The 25,253-nt window shown below is 35.1% G+C and overlaps 1 protein-coding gene across 1 annotated transcript; it reads left to right on the top strand.

The window, feature by feature from the left end:
* Positions 1-255: 255 nt before the first annotated feature.
* LOC149409075 (uncharacterized) lies at positions 256-17,744 on the top strand. The gene is made up of 7 exons (XM_089650193.1): positions 256-318; positions 1,692-1,793; positions 5,466-5,625; positions 11,888-12,581; positions 14,947-15,090; positions 15,485-15,684; positions 17,737-17,744. Exons 2-7 carry the CDS (start codon positions 1,716-1,718, stop codon positions 17,742-17,744), a joined length of 1,284 nt encoding a protein of 427 aa, XP_089506319.1. The 5' UTR covers positions 256-318; positions 1,692-1,715.
* The last annotated feature ends 7,509 nt before the right edge of the window (positions 17,745-25,253 follow it).

Below are 25,253 nucleotides of genomic sequence, written 5' to 3' on the forward strand. Positions count from 1 at the left end.
GGACAAAAGGTAAGTTTTTTTTTGTCAAAAATTCTGCAGTCCGCCCCCGAATTTTTCTTCTCTGAAATTCTCTAACAACCCCCCCCCCCATGCTTTATGTCACTTTCAAAATTTTAGCTCCTTTTTGGCTCTTTTTTGGGTTTCGCCTAGCTCTACTTTAAAATTCGAGTTGGCAACACTGGATGTTGTGTGGAATGACTTTTGACGTTTTGCGTCAAAGTATGTACCTTCGACCAATTTCGGGAATAGCAACGACGACCAACGTACGTACTTTCGACGGCGATTACGAGCGCCCTCGATTCAGGAATAGAGCCCCAGGTTAGCCCAAGACTGATTTTTCCGATATTCCAGGGCTCCTCTGTTCGAGTAAAGTCTAGATTTAGTAGAGGGGCTGTCTGGCTGTACACTGATTTGAAATAGTCAGCAAATTTTTGGCTAACTATTTCGGGATCGGAAATAGTCGGCGTTCCGTCGCTTAAGTTTATTTGGGTATGAGGATTTGCTTTTTGAGATTTAATAAAATCCCAAAAATATTTGACATCATCTTTGATCCCAAACTGAACTTTTTCAAAATATTGGCGTTTTGCAATTGCAATATCTTTTTTAAGCTCGGATCGCATCGCAGAAAATAACAAGTAATCTGAGTGATCCCCACGCAGTTTGTACCTTCTTCGATGCGATTCTTTGCTTTTTAATTTATCTATAATTGTTTTAGAGAACCACGCTGGATAATTAACATTTTTACATACATATTTTCTAGTAGGGATACAAATTTCAAAAACACTGAATGAAACATTGTTTATGCGTCATTTGCATCCGATATCGTGTATAGGTAGTTCCAGTTGAATTCTGAGAGTATCTCATTTATTAACGGCATGTTTGCTCGTTTGTACTGGAACTGATGGTTGTAGGTAGATAGTGCCGGGCGTTTAGTACCATATCCCTGTAGCCTGAAATATCCATACAAATTGAAAATATCTCACGAGTAAAAATAAATGCCGCCGACGGGAATTGAACCCGCGCCTTCTGATGTCCGGTCAGGTGCTCTGGACCACTGAGCTACGTCGGTTTATTCCCAACTTTGCAATTAATTCAATATGTACAAGTACTTCGATCGACAATTACTGCTTATTATATTTTTTTACCTGTAAACAACCAAATTTATTTTTGTAGGAAAGGCTTTGTTAGTGCTGAATTTCCCACTAGGTGGTGTCGAGATATATTATATCTACATTTGTTGGTGAAATATTTTGACTTGTCAAATATTATTATTTTTTAATGATAAACTAATGTTTATAAGACAAGTTTTTATGCATAGCACAAAGGATAACAAATTACTTTAAGCATTAATTACTCTAATTAAACTGATTGCAATCTATAGAGCATGTCAGGTGGCAATGCTGTCTTCTTTCTACTGGAATATTCTAATAATAATAATAATAATAATTGGATGACTTGTATAGCGCCGTTTTTGTGCAAAATCACCTCAAGGGCTAATGGACGATGCTCTGAGAAACTAGCGTCATTGACCCCTTTGGCACCAGTGCATAGTCGGGAAATGTAAGGCTGCTGAAAGGTGAAGCTATCAGTCCACGTCGGAGTCCCGAAACTGACTAAAGCACAGCACAACAATATCGACAAAGGTTTTATTGGTAATGCTATGACAATTCTGATGGCATTTATTTCCATAGATCACCAATGGAATCACCCTCAAGATGGACTACCCCACTGCCTCAACTTCTGGCAGACGGGGAAGTGGAAGGAGTGAACCCAAGGCGCCCATCATCTTACAGGTGACGGTTGAAAACACAATCATTTTTAAATTATTATTGCTAATGGTTGCCGTGCGCCAAACATCTACAGTGTTACAATGTCAATAATATCTTTCATCAAGAACCCATCTCAATTCTCTCAGTCCTCAATTTCTAGACTTGATGTTGAATTACTAATAATTGTTTAAAATATAAATACGGATCCTTGAGGAACTCCCAGATTGCGCACAGTTAGTCCGAGTCGAGTCAGCGTGAAGGAACTAACGAGCCACAGTCGAACTTCAGTGTAAAAAAACCAGTCAGTCGATATAAGCGACAACGGGAAGGAATTTACTTTCTCTCAACAATTCTCGCATTTTCTCAGTTCTATACAAGTTCATAGACTTGAATGACTTCAATATTTGAAATTTCCTATTCCCATATAGATTTCCCATAAAATTATAACCATCTCCCTTAACTTTAACGGCACATAGCACTCTCTTTAGGGTGAATTGCCTAATACAAAAAAAAAAAAAAACGGGAAGGAACTCAGGCCAGCCGAGTCAGTCGGAGTCATGAACCTGACACAAAACCTCGACTTAGAGTCGCTACTGAATGACCTCCGCACCAAAAACCCACCTCTGGCAGTCATTCAAGCTTTTATTACCACTCTCCCACCAGCCACCACAGCCACGACCTCGCTTTCGACCACCACACCATCACCTAGGCTCCCGACTAGAAACTACACTCCTCAGCTCCTGTCTCCAATAATGTCGCCCGTAAAGGCCCCCGCCAAACCGAGCTTGCTCCCAAGACCCAGCTAAACCTCACCACCATACTCCAACCGACCACCACCGCACAAATCCACGCCCCCCAGCGCCCCTGCCCGGAAGAAAAAGAGGGCCCCCGCCTCCTCACCCCGCCCCTCTTCACCGATACCAACCCATAACAGCTTCACCATCCTGACCACCCCGGACTCCGACCCAACTGAAACCATCATCACCGACGTACCCGCTACCGCTGGAGTCCACCAGAGGAATTCCACCTTATCATAAAGGTGGAATTCCTCGATCAGAAATCTGCCCCCTCCCAATGCCACCGATGCCAGTTCTTCGGACACTCCTCGAAGGGCTGCCACCTCCCCCCCCCGCTGCGTCAAATGCGCGGGGCCTCACTTCACCTCTGAATGCCTGAAGCAGAGGGAAGACGGCCCCGGCAAATGCGCCAACTGCTCCGGACCCCACACCGCCAACTATGTTGGGGGAGACGAAAAAATATGCATTTTATATTTTAATTTTGCTAACATTAATTCATTTACGTAAAGTATTCAGATACATTTTATTCACTTTTGTATCACAAACCATGTTACACAAACCTAGCGTAGCCGCTAAACTACTTGAAAAGTTGGGATGTTTTCTTGCCTTGACGCGAGTAGGCGCTACGAAGGGGGCACTTTCTTTTCTATCACGAGTTGTTAACACTGTATGTAATATCTTTGGTTATTTTTCTATGGATTTTATTCACAACATGTTTATCATGTACGAATTTTCATCTGTGACGCCATTTTATATTCTCCATTTGATAAACCAAACTGTCATGTTTTCAACATTTGTTTTAACATTTAGTAAATTCTCTGAAAGGTAATCATATCCTGAATGATATTGCTCCAACATGCTCTCATTATTATTATTGCAACATTATCTTGCCAGATAACAGTTTCAATTAGTTTATGATTATTGTATTGTGTTGAAGTTAGTAAAATAACAAAGACATGCCATGAAAACAAACTTGCCCAAAAATTATTATTTAAGTTCATTTCATGAATGTTTATTGTAGCATTATTTGTCTTATTTTTTTTTAATGATATCGATTTTATCAATGACTAGATGACCTGTACCCAGTGTTGCTCGGGGACTTGTAAACAGTTTGGGGTAAAGTTTTGAGGTTGTGAGGCCTTTTTAAGATATACAATTCCGTAGTACCTTATTTTCATGTATCTCGTAAAGTTTAACCCCGAAAATAATTTTTTAACGACTTTATTACAAAACATCGACTTTTCTCTATATATACATACTAAAAATATAATATACATGTATTATTAACCTTCCAGCGGGCGCGCTGTCGTAAAATTTACGACAAACGCGCGTTATCGCTTCCCCCACTCTTGCGACTTAGTTGTAAGCATCGAGCTTCGAGCTATGCTAGAGTCAAATCAAATGACAAACATTTACCGCAAGATATAAATGCTTTTCTCAAAGTTAATTACGGTAGGGCAGTTGAACCGATAAGAGAAGAAGAAAATAGAAGCTTTCCAAAATGCGGTGTTTGTCGGTTATGTGCACTGGATAAGAAAAGATCCTCAGCATCAATGAAGTGTTGCCGTTGCCAGTCCTTTAAATGCAAGAACCATTCTTCAGTTGAGGTGGTTTGTAACAATTGTAAGGATGAGAATATTGATTCTGTCTAAATAGGTCGATAAAATATTTTGTTTTGAAATATTAACATGTTTAGAGTGTTGCTTCGTTTTTTTTAAGAAAGTCAAATATTTTATTTTAAAGTACTGCCTGTTATGATTTTTCATATCCTTAAAGAAATTCCCTAACGTTTGTATAAAGAAAACACCACTCACATGGAGAAAACTTGATGACGTAAAATTTACGACAAGCGCCCGCTCAAGGGAAATTTCTCAACGCGCCCGCTGGAAGGTTAATATATAAACCTTCCGGAATAATTTCTCTAAATGATGGTGAAAATCAACAAACAAACCGACAGATGCAGATATAGATTTTGTTTTATATTATTTGTATATAATGGTTCTAGTATTTAATAGGTGTCCCGGACACACTTAGATATTGCCCCGTGTTTCTGCAAACAGTCTTCATTACTAAAAATAGCATACACATGTATTTTAGTGACCAGACGCATTTTTATTTGGTATATTTATATACGGTTGACATTATTTGCATATCGAGGTATAGACTGTGTGAAAGGATGCAAGGTTGATGGAAATGTAATGAATAAGATTAAGAACGGGACGCTTAGATCTTTGGATATGTGGAGCGTATGAACAAAGTAAGAAATGTAAGGAGAATGTTTGACCTGAAAGTGAATGGTGGAAGAAGTTGGGATCAAATAATCATTCTCTAGCCGGGTCATGTCAAGAGTCAGAATGTATAATTCAAAAGAAATACATTTTGATTTTTAAATAAAGCATGTCACAAAGAATGACTAAAAAACAACGATAAAAAGACTAAATTTAATGACCACAAATGAGTATTCTCCTTCCTTATATATTTTTTTACATTAGCACCACACAGGAGGCCTTGAGGAAATAAAATCCCTCAGGGCCTATGTCATCTTTGGGGATGCTTTGTGGAAAAGGTATGAGGGGTGGCTAAGAATCTTGGGATCAATGAGTCCAGGAGTGATGGACGGATGAATTCGTCCCTCCCTCTGCGGTGCAAGGAGATGGGTTGAGAGAGGAACCTCCCTCAACCAGTCTCTCGATTCGACTCACCACACAGTAGGTGAGCAAACCCATCTTCTGCTAAGACCTAGGCAAGTCTCACCACATAAACCTGGGCACCTCTGCTAATTCACCAAACGAACTAATTGGGGTGATTATCCAATAAATGGTTCCCGGGGCAGCGGTACCCATAACCGTCTCCCTTGCCCCATAAATATTTTTTTAAATTTTGTTTGTTTTTCACCCAGCTCGATGATGGCTTCTCCTTCCATGACTATAACATCAAGATGAATGATGTGATCCAGCTGATGAAGAAAATCGCCCCTCCTCCGGAATCGGAGAAAAGTGATGAAGATTCTAAATCTGAAGCCGAAGAGAAGGCTGAACCGAAACCAATTAGATATATTGGTAAGGAGTACTTTATTACATGCAACTTCCTTTCTATTGTAGATTCCTTAGTTAATGTTTTTTGTGCCCAATAATGGTTTTACCACCGCACAACATCTATTTCTATTGTGGATTCCTTAGTAAATGTTTCTTGTGCCCAATAATGATTTTGCCATGGCATAGCATCTCTTTCTGTTGTGGATTTATCTGTTAATGTTACTTGTTTCCAGTAATGGTGTACCACACCATGCGTCTCTTTCTACTGTGGATTCCTTTGTTAATGTTACTTCTACCCAGTAATGGTTTTACCATAGAATAGCATTTCTCTCTATTGTTTATTTCTTAGTTAATGCTACTTGTACTGAGTAATGCTTTTACCACGGAATAGGATCTCTATCGATTGTGGATTCCTTAGTTCATCCTTAAAAATAAACTGTCCGCGGGAAAAAGTGTGAACTCTTGAAGAAAGATTAATAATTGTCGATGAAAAAGAATAAAATTCTGCTGAAAAGGAAAACGCGTTGATATATTATATGAGTATTTTATTTTTGATTTATATTTTAATTTTATATTTAGGTACCTGCCTAATATTTTTATTTTTTTATTTTCTGTTTGTTTTATCTTATTTCCATTTTTATATATTTTTTTTACTGTATTTTATTGTTTCCCTGTTTTATTTCATGTAATATGGCAGACTGGGATTGCACTATCCTCCCAGTCCCGCTGGATTAAAACTTAAATAATAAATAATAATAGCCAAGAGTTTTTGAAACACAACATTTTTATATAAATTCATTAGTTTGTGTATGAAATATGCATCTTTTGATATAAAACATTTAACATAAGAATGCAGCTTTTTCTGTATTCCTGCATCCATTGGTTTTCCGCATTCATAGTTTACTTGTACAGGTCCCTTCAAAAACGATAGATAGTGGTTTCACCGTATTTAATACAGTGGTTTTCAAAGTATTTTTATTCAAGTCTATTTACAAAGCGATTGCTTTGTAGCGGTTATGTCACCGCTCCTAGAGTCATCAAAATCATAACCAGACGGCATGTGTTAAACAACCGAGTCAGCGGTCTTGCGAGTTCGAAGTCCAGACGCTACTCCAACCCGTGCCAGACGAGAACAAAGGAATCAGCAGCTATATAAGCGGTGGAGGACCTAAGTACATCAGTCAGTCATCATCGGTCTTCATACCACATCACTCCAGTCAACAAGTTCCACGCGACATCATCCTACTCGAGATCTCCGACTCGGCGTAATGGAGGAATCGGCCACTATGGCCGGTTCCCCCCACGTCACGCTTCGATCCTTCTTCACCTCAAGTCAGTAGTCAGTCAGTCATCAATCTGCCGCCAACGATTTACTAATCTCACGAGTGACAACTGGGGGGCCCTGCGCCCCTCCGCAAAGGACACATACCCGGCTTCGCCCGTACCATCATGGTCTCTATCGGGACATCATCTTAGCGCCTTGTCCGGATCGTCGTCCCTGGCAAGCGCTCCTCGAATTACAAGCGCCCTGGTCTCAGCGTCTCTGACCAGCGCTTCTTCCACGCATCATACAAAAATACAACAACAACAATACGGAGAGTGCACACGCATTATTTTTATCCTAACAAAATCATCTAAAGCAGTCATAAAAAGTATTAAATTTAAAGTGTTTCACCTAATTATATTAAATTAACACTGGCTTAAAGTTTACTAATTGTCAGAAAAGTATATAGTGCATTAAAAGTGTTTAAAACAAGGATTAGTGTAATCAAGTGACAGTTGCTATAAGCCCCCCGCGCCCGCATCTACACCGCCCGCGCCGCCAGCGGTAGTACTTACACGCCCTACCAAAAATCCAGGGGTTCACAACTGTTTAAAAAAAAAAAGAAAAATAAAAATAAAAATAACAATGGCTCTGAGTGATAAAGCTTCGCAGTACATTACCAAAGTAAATGCGATAATCAGTGGATTGATCTCAATCGTTCATGAGCCTAGCAATAAATTCTCTAAGGAAAATATCGTAAAAATAATACCAAAAACAACCGAACTTATGGCTACGATTGCAGAATTGGTAGTCGATTTTGGAGTAATGCAAGGAGAATTAAATTCAATGAAAAATAATACGCAACTCAGCAGGACCAACCCGATTGACATTAATATGGGTGATATTGTCACCGAAATGGAAGATAGGGCCATCAGATCTAACAACGTCATATTATATAACGTTCCCGAGAGCTTGTCTGATGAAAAGGCAGTCATCATTACGGAAGATAGAGATAAAGTTTCTTCGGCTATAAAAGCTATCGACCCGTCATTAGATCTAATCAACGTCAAAGTATTCCGACTGGGTGCCAAGAAAATTGCCAACAAAAATCGTCCAATTAAATTGGAATTTACAAACAATATCGCACCGAGAACTCTCCTACGTAATAGCACCAAATTTAAAGACGGAATCAAAGCAAGTAATGACTTAACCATCCTCCAAAGGAATCAATTGGTGGAGCTTAGAAAGCAGTTATTGTTCCGTCAAGAGAATGGTGAACCAAACCTTACCATAAAGTACATAAACTCCAAACCAACTATTGTTACAACCCTTCCAAAAAACGACACAATGTAAACAAACTGAAGTGCTATTACCAAAATGTCAGAGGCATGAAAACTAAACTTAAGGACTTTAAAATACATGCCCCAACACTGCCACATGACATCCTCATTCTTACGGAAACCTGGCTGGAACCATCCATCAACTCTGCTGAGCTTGGTCTACCCCACCATCATATTTACCGGTCTGACAGAAGTCAACAAACCAGCGCTAAATCTAGAGGCGGTGGCGTCATGATAGCTGTCAACAAGATACATCCTTCAAAACTTCTGAAAACCAAAAATTCTAATGTGGAACAAGTTTACATTTTACTAAACGGCAAAAATCAAAAAAATATCATAGGCAGTGTTTATATTCCGCCATCATCAGATATAAGTGTATACAAAAGTCATTTCGAGGATATTGAACAACTGTCGTTTAAATTTCCAAATAGTAAAATCACTATCATCGGTGATTACAATTTACCAAAAATCAACTGGGGTACCCGCGACAATTCTACATTATCTCAAAACTCTAGCTTAACTGACACAGAAAAAGAAATAGTTGAATTATGTGATTTCCTTAACCTAGTTCAATTAAACAATGTAAAAAATGACAATAATAGATTACTAGATCTTGTTCTTTGTACCGACTTGTCAACTGCGGTTGGAAAGTCACTCGATTCAGTTCTTCCCCCTGATTCTCATCACCCACCTTTAGATATTACTGTATTGTGTAACCCTATAAAATGCCAAATTAAAAACCAGACACAATATCCTAACTTTAATAAAGCCAATTATGTTGCAATACGCGATTATCTATATAACACTGACTGGTCTATACTAGAAGGAGGTAATCTCGATGAGAATATTAAAGCCTTTTACGATCATCTATATAAAACCATAGAAAACTTTGTCCCAATTAGTTATAAACTATCTTCAAATTTCCCTCGCTGGTTTAGCAAGGACCTCATTAACATAGTAATTGAGAAGAAAAAAGCGCATAAAATTTACAAAGAAACAACAAATCTTTCTGATTTTATAATTTTCAGCAAGCTGCGAAAAGATTGTAATAAATTATCAAACATTTGTTATAATAATTACATTAAGAATGTGGAATTTTCGATTGGTAACAATGTAAAATATTTTTTCAACTATTGTAAAGCTCAAAATAACAACAACCTTGGCATACCTGAAACTATGCACTATAAACTGAAAACTTCCTGTAAAATCAAAGATATTGTCAATTTGTTTGCAGATTTTTTCAAGGATGTATATGAAACAGATATCCCTGATGAAGACATTCCAAACTTTGAGTCCGATATAAATTTACAACTATCTCAGATACATATTGAGATTAAAGAAATTGCAGCATGTATCAAACTACTGGAACCTAAATCGTGCTCAGGGCCGGATAAAATTCCCCCCGTATTTCTAAAAAACTGTGGGAGTAGTGTCTCTTACCCTCTGTACCTACTATTTAATCAATCACTTTTAACAGGCAAGTTCCCACAAATATGGAAAAATAGCTTTCTCACTCCTATATTCAAAAGCGGAGACAAGTCTTTAGTTGAAAATTACAGACCAATATGCATACAATCGTCAATACCAAAAATTTTTGAAAAGTTAATTCTCCAAAAAATATGTTCTTGCATAAAATTTAATATCTCATCATTTCAACATGGTTTTATCTCTGGACGATCTACCTTAACTAACCTTACACTGTATGAACATTTTATCTCTGGTGCTCTTGCTAATAGAGAACAAGTTGATTCAATTTACACGGATTTTAGTAAAGCCTTTGATAAGGTTTGCATTAAAATTCTTATAAATAAATTGTCTAAATTAGGAATAAGTGGTAATTTATTATGTTGGATTAAGAATTATTTATCAAAACGTGTACTAACTGTCTGTATTAAAGAACACTTATCTTACGAATTTGAAGCCACTAGTGGTGTGCCTCAGGGTTCGCACCTTGGTCCAATATTGTTTATACTATTCATAAACGATGTCACTTCCATATTCACTGATGTTAACATATTATTATTTGCCGATGACATGAAAATATATAAAATCATAAAAAATATATACGACTGCTTGTCCCTCCAATCCAATTTTATAAAATTCGTAGAATGGTGTACCATTAACAAACTTACACTTAATATAAAAAAATGTCAAATCATGAGTTTCTTTAGAATTAAAAACCCTATCAAATATAGTTACTCTTTTAACAATCACAGTTTATTGTCAGTACCTGTAATAAGGGACCTTGGAATAACCTTCGACTCTAAACTACTATTTACCAATCACATTGATATAATAACGGGTAAAGCAATGAAAATTCTGGGCTTCATTGTAAGAATTTGTAAAGATTTTAAAAATATCCAAACATTTAAAATACTATATACAACTCTGGTTAGGAGTCATTTAGAATACAATTCCCCCATATGGAACCCTTTCTACAAAAGCCATGAAAACTCCATTGAAAGAATCCAACGCAAATTTCTCAGATCAATTAATTTCAAATTAGGTATTCCTGCGGTTGACATAAACTATGAATCTTTATTACAAAAAATGAGACTCTTATCGTTAAAAGATAGAAGAATACTCAATGATCTTATTTTCTTATTTAAAATAAACAATAACTGGTTTGACTCCCCTGAATTGGTCTCATTAATAAATTACCATGTACCTAGTAGACCGACTCGACTCAAAACACCTTTTCACTGTGACAATACTATGACGAACGCAGAACAAAACTCAACCATCAATCGCTTGCATATTTTAGGCAATGAATATGCTAATATTGATCACGCTGCCGGTAATCTGTCTTCATACAAAAGATGCGTTAAACTAAATTTGTTTGCTAGTACCACGTAAATACATCATGTAAACATAATATGCCTACCAGTACTTCTAAAACTATTAATGCACTTGAAATCATAAGTACTTGTAAAATTTATCATATCGGTTAACATAATCCAGGATTTATTACTTTTATATTTAAATCATTGTCGGTACCTTGAGATAGGTATCTTATTGGTACATTTTATTGTTTTATTTCAATCTTTAAATTTTTATTTTTATTTATACTTTTTCCTAATAAATTATGGTTTGTACTTTAATACTTTATATTTTAAACTATTCACTTTACAATTTACTTTTATACATTATAGTTTTTATACACTACTTATTACCTTACTTTTTACCTATTTTCTTAAATTTTACTAACATTATACTGTTATTCTTCATGTTGTTGTACTATTATAAGTATGTCAATTATGTTAATGGCACGTGTTGTGCCGTATATGTGTAAATAAATAAATAAATAAATAAATCATGACCACCACGAGGACACGCAGCATCCTCACTGGTCACACCGCGCCCGTTCAACCGCCTACAAGGTCCACCGCACCTTTGGCCGTCTCGTCAGCACTGGAGTGCCTGAAGACCCACGTTCTTCGCCAGTACCTGACCTTCATCGAGTCCCGGTCACCAGCGCCCGGCGTCGACTCACTGACCCGCGCTTGACCACCACATCATCGCAGCAACCGGAGTATTCAACATCTGTCCTACATCATCTCCTCGTCACGGCAACTGACTCTCAATAAACACCACAACAACAACATCCTTATCTTTCATTGTCTCACTACTGATCCCCATAGCTTCAAGTGAAAGTTTATTTTAAATTTTGTTTATTTTTTAGATGCTCCTAGCAAGCTGTACAGAGTAGGCGACTTGGTAGATGTAAGAGAAAGAGTTCACAATGCCTGGTTCGAAGGAAAGATTATTCAAATCGTCAAAGACCCAGAATACATCTCAAAATCCAAACCGCAAACCAGCAAATGCAACGGAACTCCCAATAAATCTACCAGAAATTCACTAAACAAAAATGACACAGCTAAAAGTTCACCAGTTAAAAAAACACCAGAACGAAAAGCTAAAACTTCTGACAAAAAAGAAAACGGACTCTCCAATTCAAGTAAAAAAGAAAATGAACTTAATACACCATCTAATTCCAGCAGAAAAGAAAACGGACTTAATAAGTCATCTAATTCTGGAAAAAAAGAAAATGGCGTTGATAAAATTGATCTAAATTTGTCGAGTGCAAAATCTAGTCCGTCTCCTAAAAACAAATCTCCCAAAAGGGGTATAACTGACTATTTTTCGAAAGGAAAGGTAACACCGCCAACTACTAATGGTTCAAGTAAAGAAGAAAGTAAGGAAAACGGACATTCTAATGATGTAGTGAAGAACACTGAAGATGATGAAAAGATTGCGGTTAATGGAAAGTACGATGAAACTAATAGTGCAGGTGATGAAGTTAAGAGCGATCAGGAGAATGTTCACAATGATAGTGATGAAGAAGTGGGACTACTTTACAAGGCTCATTTTGACGAGTAAGTAATTTTAAAAATCTTGCAGAAACTTAAAAAACAATTATTTTCTACTGTTACATAGATATTACTCAACTTACTCCGAGATGTAAACTACCTTTTTTTTAATTTTTCGGAATAACTTAATTGAGTAAAACCTCAAATTGTAATATTTAAATATTGAAGACAATATTAGTGATTTTTAAACGAAAATCTGAAACAGAAAAATCAGAAAAGGAAACGGTCACATCTGGGACTCGAACCCAGGACCCTTGTCTTTCCGGGACAATGCTCTACCAACTGCGCTAATGGGACCCTATCCTGCTCGGTCACTTTTAACTGTATCATACTTCGAATAAGAACTACCAACATTGTCAATTAATATTCATTCTAGACTTGCAGAAAAGTCAACAGATGTCGCACATTAAAAATAAAAAATAAGATAGGTTTATCTAAAAGACGCTGTCTGGATTGCATTTAGTTCAGGTTGAATCTTGCGATCATACATAAAGATAGTTGCCAATAAAAATGTGCGGTGAAAAAATGAAGACAATGTTAGTAGTTCTTATTCGAAGTATGATACAGTTAAAAGTGACCGAGTAGGATAGGGTCCCATTAGCGCAGTTGGTAGAGCATTGTCCCGGAAAGACAAGGGTCCTGAGTTCGAGTCCCAGATGTGACCGTTTCCTTTTCTGATTTTTCTGTTTCAGATTTTCGTTTAAAAATCACTAATATTGTCTTCAATATTTAAATATTACCTTTTTTTGTTGTGATGAATTTTTGAGGTATTACGCAGTGTTGCACTTCCTCTTTTAGCCAACATTTCAAACAGCAGCAACAGATGTAAAGTTGTCTGGCATAATACCCCAAAAATAAATCACTTTATGTAATTAATACTTTTGACCGTGAAAATCTCAAATCTAATCTTTTTTACTTTGATCATAATATTTGAGAAGTATGTGGTACCCGCACTATGGCATCATGTCTTATTAATATTTCACATTAATAAAGTGTATTTCAAAGATCCCTCATCCGGAAATGACGTGGTGTGCCGAGAATAGTTTCATTTTTAAAATTGGGTAAAAAACGAAATCTTTGATCTCCTGATGGCAGCATCTATATAATGTTCAATATGCCAGATTTCTATGCGATGTTATATGTACTTCTTATGAATAATTTGTGACAGAATTGAAAACATTGAAAGTAAATAATAACACATATCCCTAGTAGCAATTTTCATTGAATTTCACTTCAAGTTTAGATAAGGACAGTAGGTAATCTTATCACGACAGCTGCAGTATTTTGAAAAAAAAAAATATAAACCGTAACACCATTATGATAAAAAAAGTTTTTGTTGCAACAGATGTTTAGATATCTTTAATCTTTGTATCCACACCGACAGCTGTTACGCTGTTTTGGGAGGGTTGATTAAAAACATTAAAAAATTTGAGTTCAACAGGCATAGGAACCAGAAATCTGTGGATTTTAAATAATGAATAAAAAGCATTGCCTATTCATTAAATTTAATAAGCAGGTACATATTAGCGCCCCTGAGGTGATATTTCGCAAAAGCGACGCTATAAAAATCATCCAATAAATAAATAAATAAATAAATAAAATACATTTTGTCTTGGAAACTGGTGGATCTACATCACATTTGGAGTCGATTTTGTATTAAATTTTTTTAGAGTAAATCTATTCCTAAATTAGAATTTTTTCGGACATATTTGAAAAAAAAATCACTATGGGTTTGTTATCAAATGCCTTTTGAAATGCATCATAACTTAGACCCAGCTCCAGAAGTTTTTTTTTCAGTTCTCTGTGTGATGTGGTTTCCCTATCGTCCTATGAATATCCGGACACCGTGTATATATAATTTTGACTTGCTGTGTTGAAAGAGGTTAACTTATATGTGCCTAACAAGCATACTGGTGGGAGGCCCCATGCAATTTTTATGCTCCGAAAGCGAGGATTTCTGCCTATCAAAATGCACCAATCAACAGAATGATTCAGCTGCTTATCGATTCCGCATTGACCATCTTCATTTTCAATGTCACTTACGGATAATTTAGCAACCATCTTTTGACGCATGTCCCAAAATAGTAAAACTGTCCCCATTTTATACTTACCTCAAATTTGTAATCTTCTCCATAATATATTGGAGTATAACCGTTTTATGGCGAACATGAAATAAACTGTTTCTCAGTAACTTTTCGCAGCGTGTGTTTTGTTCACATTAAATCTAATTGTACTACCTAAACACTCCTCTCCTTGCTGGATACTTTTCCAACCTTCTATAGTTTCACTGGCTCCGGCCAGTTGGGACTCTTGTGTGCTAATCTTTAATTAATTATAATTCAATTAATATTTTGTAACAATATTCTTTTAGAGATGAAGAGAATTCATTACAGTACTGCAAGCTGTCGGAAATTAGACCGCGAGCAAAAAAAGAAATCGATGTAGAAGATTTGAAAACTAATCAAACGGTACTGCTCAACTATAACATTGAAGAACCTCATGAAAAGGGCTTTTGGTAAGTTTGATTTTATTTTGTGTCTTTATGTGATAATATGAACTTTTTGATACAATTGTATTTTTTACTTGTTCAATTTCAATATTTTTTGTTGTAGTTTAGATTAATTTATTAGGTTTGTTTCTTGTACAGAGTTCAAAGTGCATTATTTTAGTACAAACATTTATTAAAATAATGTAATGTATTGATAATTAACATAATATAGACACCTTAGGTGTAGTTGTTGTTTGAACCCCAGTCAAATTTGATATCGTCATAAACTGCTGATTCTCTGCTTGTTTCATTGTTTGATCAGCCACCAGGCATAACTGCATCAATTTGTAATGTAATAGATTCCCAGCATCGATTTGTACAACTCGCATAACCACATTTTTAATCTTTCATAATATTTCAGGTACGATTTCACTGTGCACGAAGTTAAGAAATTACGCAAGAACACGGAACTAATCGGCACACTGTTCCACGGAAAAGACATTCCTTTACACAACGTCAAGGTTAAACTGCAAGACAAAGTCTACGCTATCGAAACCGTCATACCCTTGGGCAAAAGAAGTACAGAATATGAAAAATCCATGATCACACCTACAGAAAAAAGTATGTTTCAATTTTTACAGAAATCACTCTTTATTTTGTACTCTACACGTCTGCCCTGATGATGGACACTGCAAGTCTGTTCAAAGCGTTGATTCAAAAAGAATGGACCGCCATACAACTCTTGCGTTGGCTCACACTCTTTGCTTTACATCCATACGTCGTCTCATACATTCTTGATCATGCCATTTTTTCCTCGGGCATCCCTGACTCTATCTACTTTTCACTTTCCCCTCATATATTCTCCTTACACTCCTTTCTTCATTCATCCGCCCCGCATGTCCAAACCATCCAGGAGTTGAGTCATAGTGATTTATTTTTGGGGTATTGTGCCGTGTTGCGCTACCTCCTACTTTAGCCAACATTTCGGACAGCATTACAGTGTCCATCTTCAGGGCAGATGTGTATGATGTGATTACACATCTGTCCCGACACTAATGCTGTGCGAAACGTTGGCTTGAGAAAGAGGTAATGCATAATACACCAAAAATATATCACTATAATATTTTGGGCATGAAAATCTCAAATCATATCAGCCTTTCATAACAATGTAATCTTGTTATTAACATTTTTGGAAATTCAAATTAGAAAATATGTCTTATATACAGGGTGTATCGGCACGTACCCGACAAACTTTAACCAGCTATTCCTTAGCACATTTGGAGTAAAAAATGTTATGGGCACTTTGCTGTCCGGTAACATTTTTTTTCTTTTAAAAACAAAAAATAAATAAAATTTCCACACTCCGTTACTGCCCCCAGTATAGGGGTAAAGTACTTGGCAACGCCGCGCTACTGTCATCTCTTTCACACATATTCTGTCTCAAGTCCCGTGTGGGCTGTTATAAGCAAGTGTGTCGAAAACCATCTTCGCTCTTTCCTACACACTAAATAATAATAGTTAAAAATGAGACGAATGATGCCATTCCATTGTTATTGTAAAAGCGCGCCAATACGTAAGTATACAACGAAACTCGAATAAGAATTGCCAGGTGGGTTTTTAAATCGCTTTAATCTGACTTCAATTAATAAATTTTACAAGAGCAGTTCTAAAACGATAGTGCAAAAACCGAAAACACGACCCTATGCAATAAATGAATGGGTAAGCAGTGAATTATTATGTCAAATAAATAAAAGGGATAAACAATATAAAAAATGGAAAAGTACACCAACAAACAAAACATATGAAACAGAATACAAAAAATCACGAAACCTTGTCAATAAACTTATAAATAAAGATAAAACTAACTACTATAATAATAAATTTAAAAACTGTTTTAATGATACAAAAAAAACCTGGGATGAGATAAATAATATTTTAGGACGTAAACCCAAAAACGATTGTGATGAAACAATAACACGATATATGTTAAAAGATAGAACTGAGGATTCTGTGTCAAATGATTTTGTGAATTACTTCTCGGATAGCATCAGCAACATGTTACATAAATGCAATCACAAAGCTACTAATATTGTACTGGAAGAACTGCCTCACAGTTTATTTATACCAAGAGCTACTATAACTGATATTGAAAACATTGTTAAAAAAAATGAAAAACTCTAAAAGCACAGGTTTGACAATATAAGAATGTTTGATTTAAAAAGAAATATAAAAACTCTTGGGCAATAATTACTCATTTAATCAATACGATAATAAAGCAAGCAAAAATTCCACAAGAATTTAAATGTAGCATTACTAGACCAATATTTAAAGGTGGAAAACACATTGAACTGGGAAATTATAGGCCTATTAGTATACTACCTGCTAATATTTCTATTTTTGAGACCGATAATTCGTGGTGGAATTCCATTATAATATATTATAATAAAACAAATAAAAAACTTTATTCCACTTAATTTTTTTTTTTTTTTGACCGTAACCGGTTTCAGCTCGTCAAAGCCATCTTCAGACTGGTACACAAAATTCTTAGTCTACGGTTTATATACACAACATATGGGGGAGGAGGGAGAGGGGTAGTTTATAGGGTTTTAATAAATTTTATTTGTTACTAAGTCGTTTAAGATTGTCGAATTTCTAACTATTTGGTAATTCCAGTGAGCTAATTACCTTGGGTTTGTAGCTCATTTCAATATTTATTAGGGAAAAAACCTCACAGGTAATATGCATTATTAATGACCTAATTTTACTGTCAAATCATTATTTATGATGGGATTATATTTGCTTTTTGAAAAGATACATGTTTACATTTGAGAAATTATTATAAGAATTAAGAAAGTGGGGACTTATCAACTGATACTAATAGCTTATTAATTACAAAGTTACAGTGGGTTGCCATATTAATAGGGACACCTACGGAAAATGTGTTTTTCACACTTTGTGTTCATAAAACACAGATATTTATGATTTTAGGTGCGGTTATTATTATTTATTAACAAGGATATTGAATTTTGAAAATTTAAAAATTGTTTTGTCCTTAATCTGCGATTATTTTATTTTTTTAATTATTTTTAAAAATGATCGAACAAAAAGTTAATATTTCGTAATTTTGCCTTTAGCCGCAATAACAGCTTGTATACGCCGTGGTATACTCTCAATGCACAATTTTTAAGTAACATTTAGGTCAGGACAATGATGCCACACCCGGATGAGGGTTTCGATGAGCTGCTGCTTCGTTGTGATCACCTCCTTGGCAATCTTCCTCTTGGTGAGCTCCTACAGGTTTTCAATAAGGTTCATGTTAGGGGAATTCCCCGGCCAAGGTAAAACCTGCACATTTTTTTCAGCCAGGAATGCAGTGACAGTCCTGGTTTTATGACAGGGTGCGGAGTTGTGCATAAAGACGTATTCCTGGCCACCAGGGAACCATTCTCCGACTTGAGGCAGTAATCGATTTTCCAGTATTTGTCTGTACTGATCCTGCCTCATAGTCCCTTGCACGATGTGGAGGCGCCCCATCCCCTTGGAAGAGATGACTGACCACACCATGATACTGGTAGGGTGTTTGATCGTCTCTACAAGGCAGTCCGGATGAAATTTCTCTCCTGGGCTTCGTCGGACGAACGATGATTTGTCCAACAAAATTTGGAATATGGACTCGTCAGAGAAGCACACCTAAAAAAAGGCCATAATCAGACTAATGGAATTTTTTTAAAGCTCGAAAAGCACAAAAATGTTAATTACCATATTCCAGGTCTCTATAGTTATGTTTTGGTGTGAGTTGGCCCATTCCAGTAGTTTTTTCCTCATATCTACTGTGAGGCGAGGTTTTTTAGCTGGCCGATGACCAATGAAGTTCTCCTCAACCAATCTCCTCTCGACTCTCCTTTGGGAGACTTCGATATCTTCTTTGTTTATCATCAAGGTCAGACGAGCCACACTCTTTTTGCGATTTTGGAGACAGACGTCTTTGATTTTGCGATCAGTACGAGGTGTAGTGATTCGTTTTCTGCCATATTTCCCATTGTGATCCAATTCAAGGGGCAGGTTTTGATTGATTTTCTAATTTATCCTGTTAACCACAGACTTTAAAATACCTGTATTGGCTGCTATTTCCCTTCGGGAATGTTGATTAATTAACAATAGTATCTTCACTTCCGGAAATTTTCTTTGGGACGTGTTTGAAGACCTAGCCATACTGAAAAAACAGAACATTGGACTCAATATGGAAAAACTATTCACTGAAATAAGATATGAAAAAAAAAATTACAAAATAAATAGATAATTAATAATTACTTACATTTTTGTACAGCTAAACTGTAAAAACTCGTAAATATAATTATTATATATATTTATTTACCAGAACTTCAATCACGCATTTTCACAAAAATGCTGGCCACGTGGAAAAAACCTTATATTTTCGAGAATTGTGGCACTTTGCGAGTGTTGCCACTTCTTGAAAGTGTCAGTGGTGATACCAGCAACAAAAATAACGAAGGAATGGCCATCATATCCAAGTTATTACTCCCGAGTTAGTATATATATTTATTGTTTCTTTACGTTAGATTTTTTAACCTTACTAGGACAAGCCGGTGTTGAGGTTAATGGTTTTATAAAATAATACAAATAAAAAATTGCACAAAGATTATAAATTAAGAAAACAATACTGTCAAATCAAAGTTTCTACGATTTGGATACCTACATGGTACCTATTAAATAAATAAAAAAAATAATTCGGTAGGCCAAGAATTTTTTTGCAACTGAGTTTTGCTATTGTTTTTATATCTGTTTATTTATTTACTCTAATAAATAAGCTAGTCTAGCTGGTGACTGATCAAATAATTATCATTTATTGTTTCGTGATAAATTATGGAAAATAACGTATTTATAAAATTATTCTAATCACATTCATTATCAGTAATAAAGAGAGTTGAAAGGAGAGATAAAATGAGAAAAAATAAGTTTTAAGCGGGGAAAGAAACCATGAAAAGTGTGTTAAATAAAATGATTGAACAATCCTAAGAGAGAACACGTGCGCTGATAATAAACAATGAGAAAACTTGAAAGTGTAAAATAAAATAATTAAGTTTAACAATAATTCTCGTGCTTTTAATAATTGATACATAAACAATAAAGCTTCATTTCAATCTAAGTTAATTAAGACCCATTTATAGAAAATTGTAATTAAACTGGTTATTATTTTAGTCAAGGCTCGTTTCGTGTGGCTAATGAAAAATAAGATGAACTCGAGTGGCTCTTAATTACTATGGCAGACCACAATAAGCGGGAATCTAGGGAAACCAGGTACAAAACATTTTCATTTATCTCACGGGAGATGAAATCTCGTCTTCAACAGCAACTTCCTTCTCCGAATATCTTTTCTGTTAGAGCATTAATTTTAACTTGCGACTGTCAGTTTTCACAATAGTAATTTTAGTAGCAATTTGAGTGGTAGCTGAAATAGGATGGGCAATAAAACCAGTTCAAGTAAAAGCGAAGTTACTACGTCAGGAGAGGTCTTTCATTAAGTTTTGTGTCCAGATTATTTAGAATATTAAACATTATTTCCGAGAAACAATTAATTTTTGAAGAGGTTTTTCCTTCACAAATGTAATTTTTATGTAGATAAAATTTATAATAAAACTCTGATTACTACCCTGTTATTATCATAGGTATAACATTAGCCCAGGTTCGCATTATCCTGGAATATACCTAGCTCCATTATTTAGGCCCTTTCTGAGCAAAACCAAATCCAAGAAACTAAAAAGTACATAAAAGGTTTGAGCATTACCTTCATATGAGCGAACATACGTATTATCCATTCCTGTATCTATCCTTGTTATTAACAGGATTGCTCAATTTCAACACCTTGAAGCACGATGAAAAATATTTTTTGGCAAACATTTTTATTACTAATCTCTGCAACTATCCACAATCTACTTATTAAAAGAGGTTAACTTAAAAGTATACTCGTGGGAGATCCCTTGCACTTTTTTACACTCCGAAAGCGAGGACTTCTGCCTATCTATCAGAAGGCGCCAATTAACAGAGCGACTCAAATTCTAATTGCCCTTCGACATGTTCAACCTCACTTACAGACAGTTCAGCAATTATCTATTGAAGTATGTCTCAAAATAGTTAAAGTGCCCCCCACCTTTTATACTTACATCTACCTCAAAATTTTAATCTTCTCCGTAATATATTAGTGTAAAACCGTTTTATGGAGAACATGAACAAATAAATTAAAAAATAATCGGAACAAATGGAAAACCGTTTTCTCTTATTTTAATGTAAATAAAATACTTTACACCACCATTCAATCAAAACAATCATGTTTCGAAACTAATGGTTTATTCGTCAGGATAACGTTTACTGATAATAATTAATAAATTTATGAAGAAACACATTAGTATGTACAAATAAGTACTTATAGAAAAAAATGTCGGTGGGCAGTGTTTAATTAGTTACTTATTATTTTAATATATTTTGAAATTATTTAAAAATAAGTATATAAAATAAAAATAAAAATTATTAAAAAACTGCATGAAAATATTGCAATATAATTTTTGTATTAACGTAACCAAAACTTTTACAAATTAAAACAAAAGAGTTATTAATTTTTTGGTATTATTTTTAGGTTATTTCTCAAGTTCTATAACTAATGTGTAATTTACTTTGGATGCCATCTTCCTCCTTTGGCCTCTGGACCATACCATGAAGGCATTCATTGGCCTCTTGATGTGCTCCTGGTGAGCTGGCATCTTCCCCGGCATGGTCATGTTCATCATGAAAAGGTTCGGATAACTAATTTTGAAAATTATCAATCCATTGCGGTCATCGTAATACGGAATTTTTTTTACACAATTTGTCGTTATTGATTTGTAATATTGTTAATATTTTTCCACAAATGTAATTTTAAAAAAATGGAACGTTTTATTTATCAGGTTTGAATTCTTTGTTCGGTTTTTATAATAGGGGTTGAAAAACGGTTTAGAATTTTGACTAAAGTTGAAGCTGTTTTGTTTATATTCGAAATTTAAATCTGACAGTTTGACGTTTGAGCTTTCGCGGAAGTATTATTTAGGAATTTTGGTTCCCGTCCGCCTTCAGGGGTGGAAGGATTTCAACTGAGCGTCCCCCGAATAGTCATGGTAGTTGTACAACATAACCAACTATACAACGGTTATTTGAAAATAACCGCAACTACGCTGTCGAGAGCTCGGTTATTTGGTTATTTGGTTATTCGGTTGTGGATGTTGTTGGGTGGTTATGGTTAACTCGCAACCAGGAACACCGCTTTCAAAGGCCATAAAGGAAGTCGATATGTATTTGCAAGATGAAATACTTCCACGAAAATGTTCAAACGGAGATTTCAACGATCCATTGGAATGGTGGAGAAAACACCAGCCAATTTACCCAAATTTGGCTCTTTTGTACAGAATGCACTGCAACGTAGTGGCGACTTCTGTACCGTGTGAGAGAGCCTTTTCGAAAGCGGGACTCATACTGAATGATCGTCGCACACGGCTGACAACCAGTAAGGTACAGCAGCTGATGTTCCTAAATGTAAACATGGATACAGATAGATTTAAATTTTAAAGATTTCTCCCTAATATCATTAGAATAATTATTAAAAGTACGTAAGTGTACTCGTAAGTGTTCTTTTTTTATGTTTCTTGCATTCAGCTTTTTGTGTGCACTCCCTCGTGGCCAATGCTTTTTTCGCTTTAATTATTTATTGTATTTTGTGTTAGTGTTTAATATTATGTTATTATTTGTTTAATTTTATATGATGTTGTCTTTTGTAGTGTTAACCCTTAAATGCATGACTTTTTTATTTAAAAAAAATATATATTTTTGCGTTCATTTTAGTAATTAAAAATAGGGAAAAATAATTAAAAAAATATTTATCAATAAATTTTGTTTATTTTGAGAAAAACGTTATTATATCATATGTGAAACACTATGCATCCATGTCTTAAAAAATGCTCTTACCTAATGTTACAAAAATAATTATCATTGAATAAATCGAACCAATTTATGACTTATACTTTAAAAAAAGAAGACAAATAAAAACATGGGAAAGTATTAATTTAAATGAAATCCCGTAAAACAGTTTTTGTTCTTATTAAAACATAGAGGGACTTTGTACTTTTGGCAGTGGCAGTACGTCAGACCATTGCAGGTAGGAAGTCGACACCTCTGCCTCTTTTCGTGCCATGTTGGCCAATGAGATACCTCATCTCTCCTTATGTCTTTTGGTGGGACATTTAATTTTGGGCCTTTTTTCTTCTTTTGTAAAACGGGCTCTAAACTTCCACTTGGCCGACCAGTTCGTTTGTTGGTAAACTTAGAGTCAACGGTGCATAAAGATCGAGCAATTAGGGTTTTAAATTGGGCGAGACGCATAATATTTTTTGTATTGGCATTTTTTTGATCTTGTACTCTTCTATATAGAAACCAAGAATTTACTATAGGCATATGAACTAAGTGGTATAACACCCCTCATATACCATCTATTGCTTCTCATCGCAATTTTATGTCTTCCCATGACACTGTCTAGTAAGTCAACTCCTCCCATATGTCTGTTGTACTCTATTATAGCAAATGGGCAGTTAACTGTGACCTTAGTTCTCTTTTTTTTATCATAACGTTCAACAGTTTTCATTGGAAGTTCCCCTGCAAAAGACGATAGTAATGTGACCACCTTGTTATCCTTCCAAACAACATTAGACATTTCAACGCTTTGATACGATCCATTAAATTCCGAGCTTGTACCTCGTGGAGCATTTTTCATTATTTTTCATCTGGTAGCATACATTCGGGGATTCTATTCCTCTTAACTGTCCGAAGAGATGCAAATCAGTCGCAGTATTATTTGAAGGTCTTGAAACATCTTTTTGCAGAGCGTAGAGATTTGACTGTTCTAGTATTTTATTGATAATAGCATCTGTAAAAAAATATTTTAAAAAATCGAATGGGGTTTCCAATTCCATCACATCCGAGGGCAATTGCCTGTTTCCTGTAAATTCCATGTCGGAGTCTTCAAGATGCAGGTTTTTTTTCTCCACAAAATTGACGATTTCACAACTTTTGAAGTAGACGAAACGCGCGTTGTCGTTGTAATATAAGTTTGGCCACTAGATAAAACATTAGGTAGATTATCACCGTCAACATTATTTGGTAGATGATTCTCAACCTCAGGTTCACTTTGATCATCTGAATCGTAATTTTCTACGGTGCAATAATTTTCATCAGCTTTACTGTCATCATCCGTAAAATCCATTCCATCGTCACTGTCAGATAAGCGATTGATTATTTCGTCCAACTCCTTTTCGGATAAACCCCTCTTTGCCATTTTGAAACAACGTTATGCAATAATTAGTAATGACTAAATACAAATGTCAAAATATGGTCTCAGTGCATAGTGTTACATATATGATATAATAACGTTTTGTCATATTTAGACTGTCAAAATACATTATACACATTAAATTTATATTTAAAACACATAAGCATACCTTATTATTTGTGAAATAATATAATTACGATCCAACTCGTCGAAAAAACACTATATTTTGATTTAATACTGTACATCAAAATGCACACAATCTGTAACCTCCAACTGTCAAGTTTAAAATCAAAATTTCAAATTATTGTGTATCATCTATTGTAATTTTTCGACAACATTATTATGCAGAAATAATGAAAAAACAATACTGTAATACCAAAACCCACCAACAGATGTCAAAATAAATAAGAAATAAAAAAAGCTAATTATATCAGATGTGTTACACTATGCAGTTAAAATAAATATTGTATTCGTGTGTACAAGTCCATTTTGCATTTTGTAAAAAAATTACAGATATTATGAAGGGTTAAGTGTATTGGCATTATGTAGGAATTTGTAATATAAAATACCTATTTAATTTATAGGTATTTGAAAGTGTTCTAAAATTATAATGGATATAATACCGGGAGTTTTGAATTGTAATCTAATATGCGAAAATTGTTTTATTTACTATCATTTTCCAAGTTCCTATGTGTATAAAAAAGGATTATGAAGTTTTGTAGTCCTTTTTACTTATGAGATGTTTTACCAAATTTAATAACAAATACCCCAATTAGTGTCATAATTGTTTCTTTTAGTTTTTGTATGTGGGTCATGCTGCAAA

Source organism: Hesperophylax consimilis, unplaced genomic scaffold, assembly GCF_061612785.1.
Source record: "Hesperophylax consimilis isolate HC1 unplaced genomic scaffold, BYU_Hcon_1.0 scaffold_37, whole genome shotgun sequence".
Taxonomy (NCBI): domain Eukaryota; kingdom Metazoa; phylum Arthropoda; class Insecta; order Trichoptera; family Limnephilidae; genus Hesperophylax; species Hesperophylax consimilis.

Coding starts and splice junctions, on each gene's coding strand:
- LOC149409075 (XM_089650193.1), top strand. CDS start 1,716: ATGGACTACCCCACTGCCTCAACTTCTGGCAGACGGGGAAGTGGAAGG. Junction 1,794..5,465: donor AGGCGCCCATCATCTTACAG/GTGACGGTTGAA, acceptor TTTTTCACCCAG/CTCGATGATGGCTTCTCCTT. Junction 15,091..15,484: donor CCTCATGAAAAGGGCTTTTG/GTAAGTTTGATT, acceptor ATAATATTTCAG/GTACGATTTCACTGTGCACG.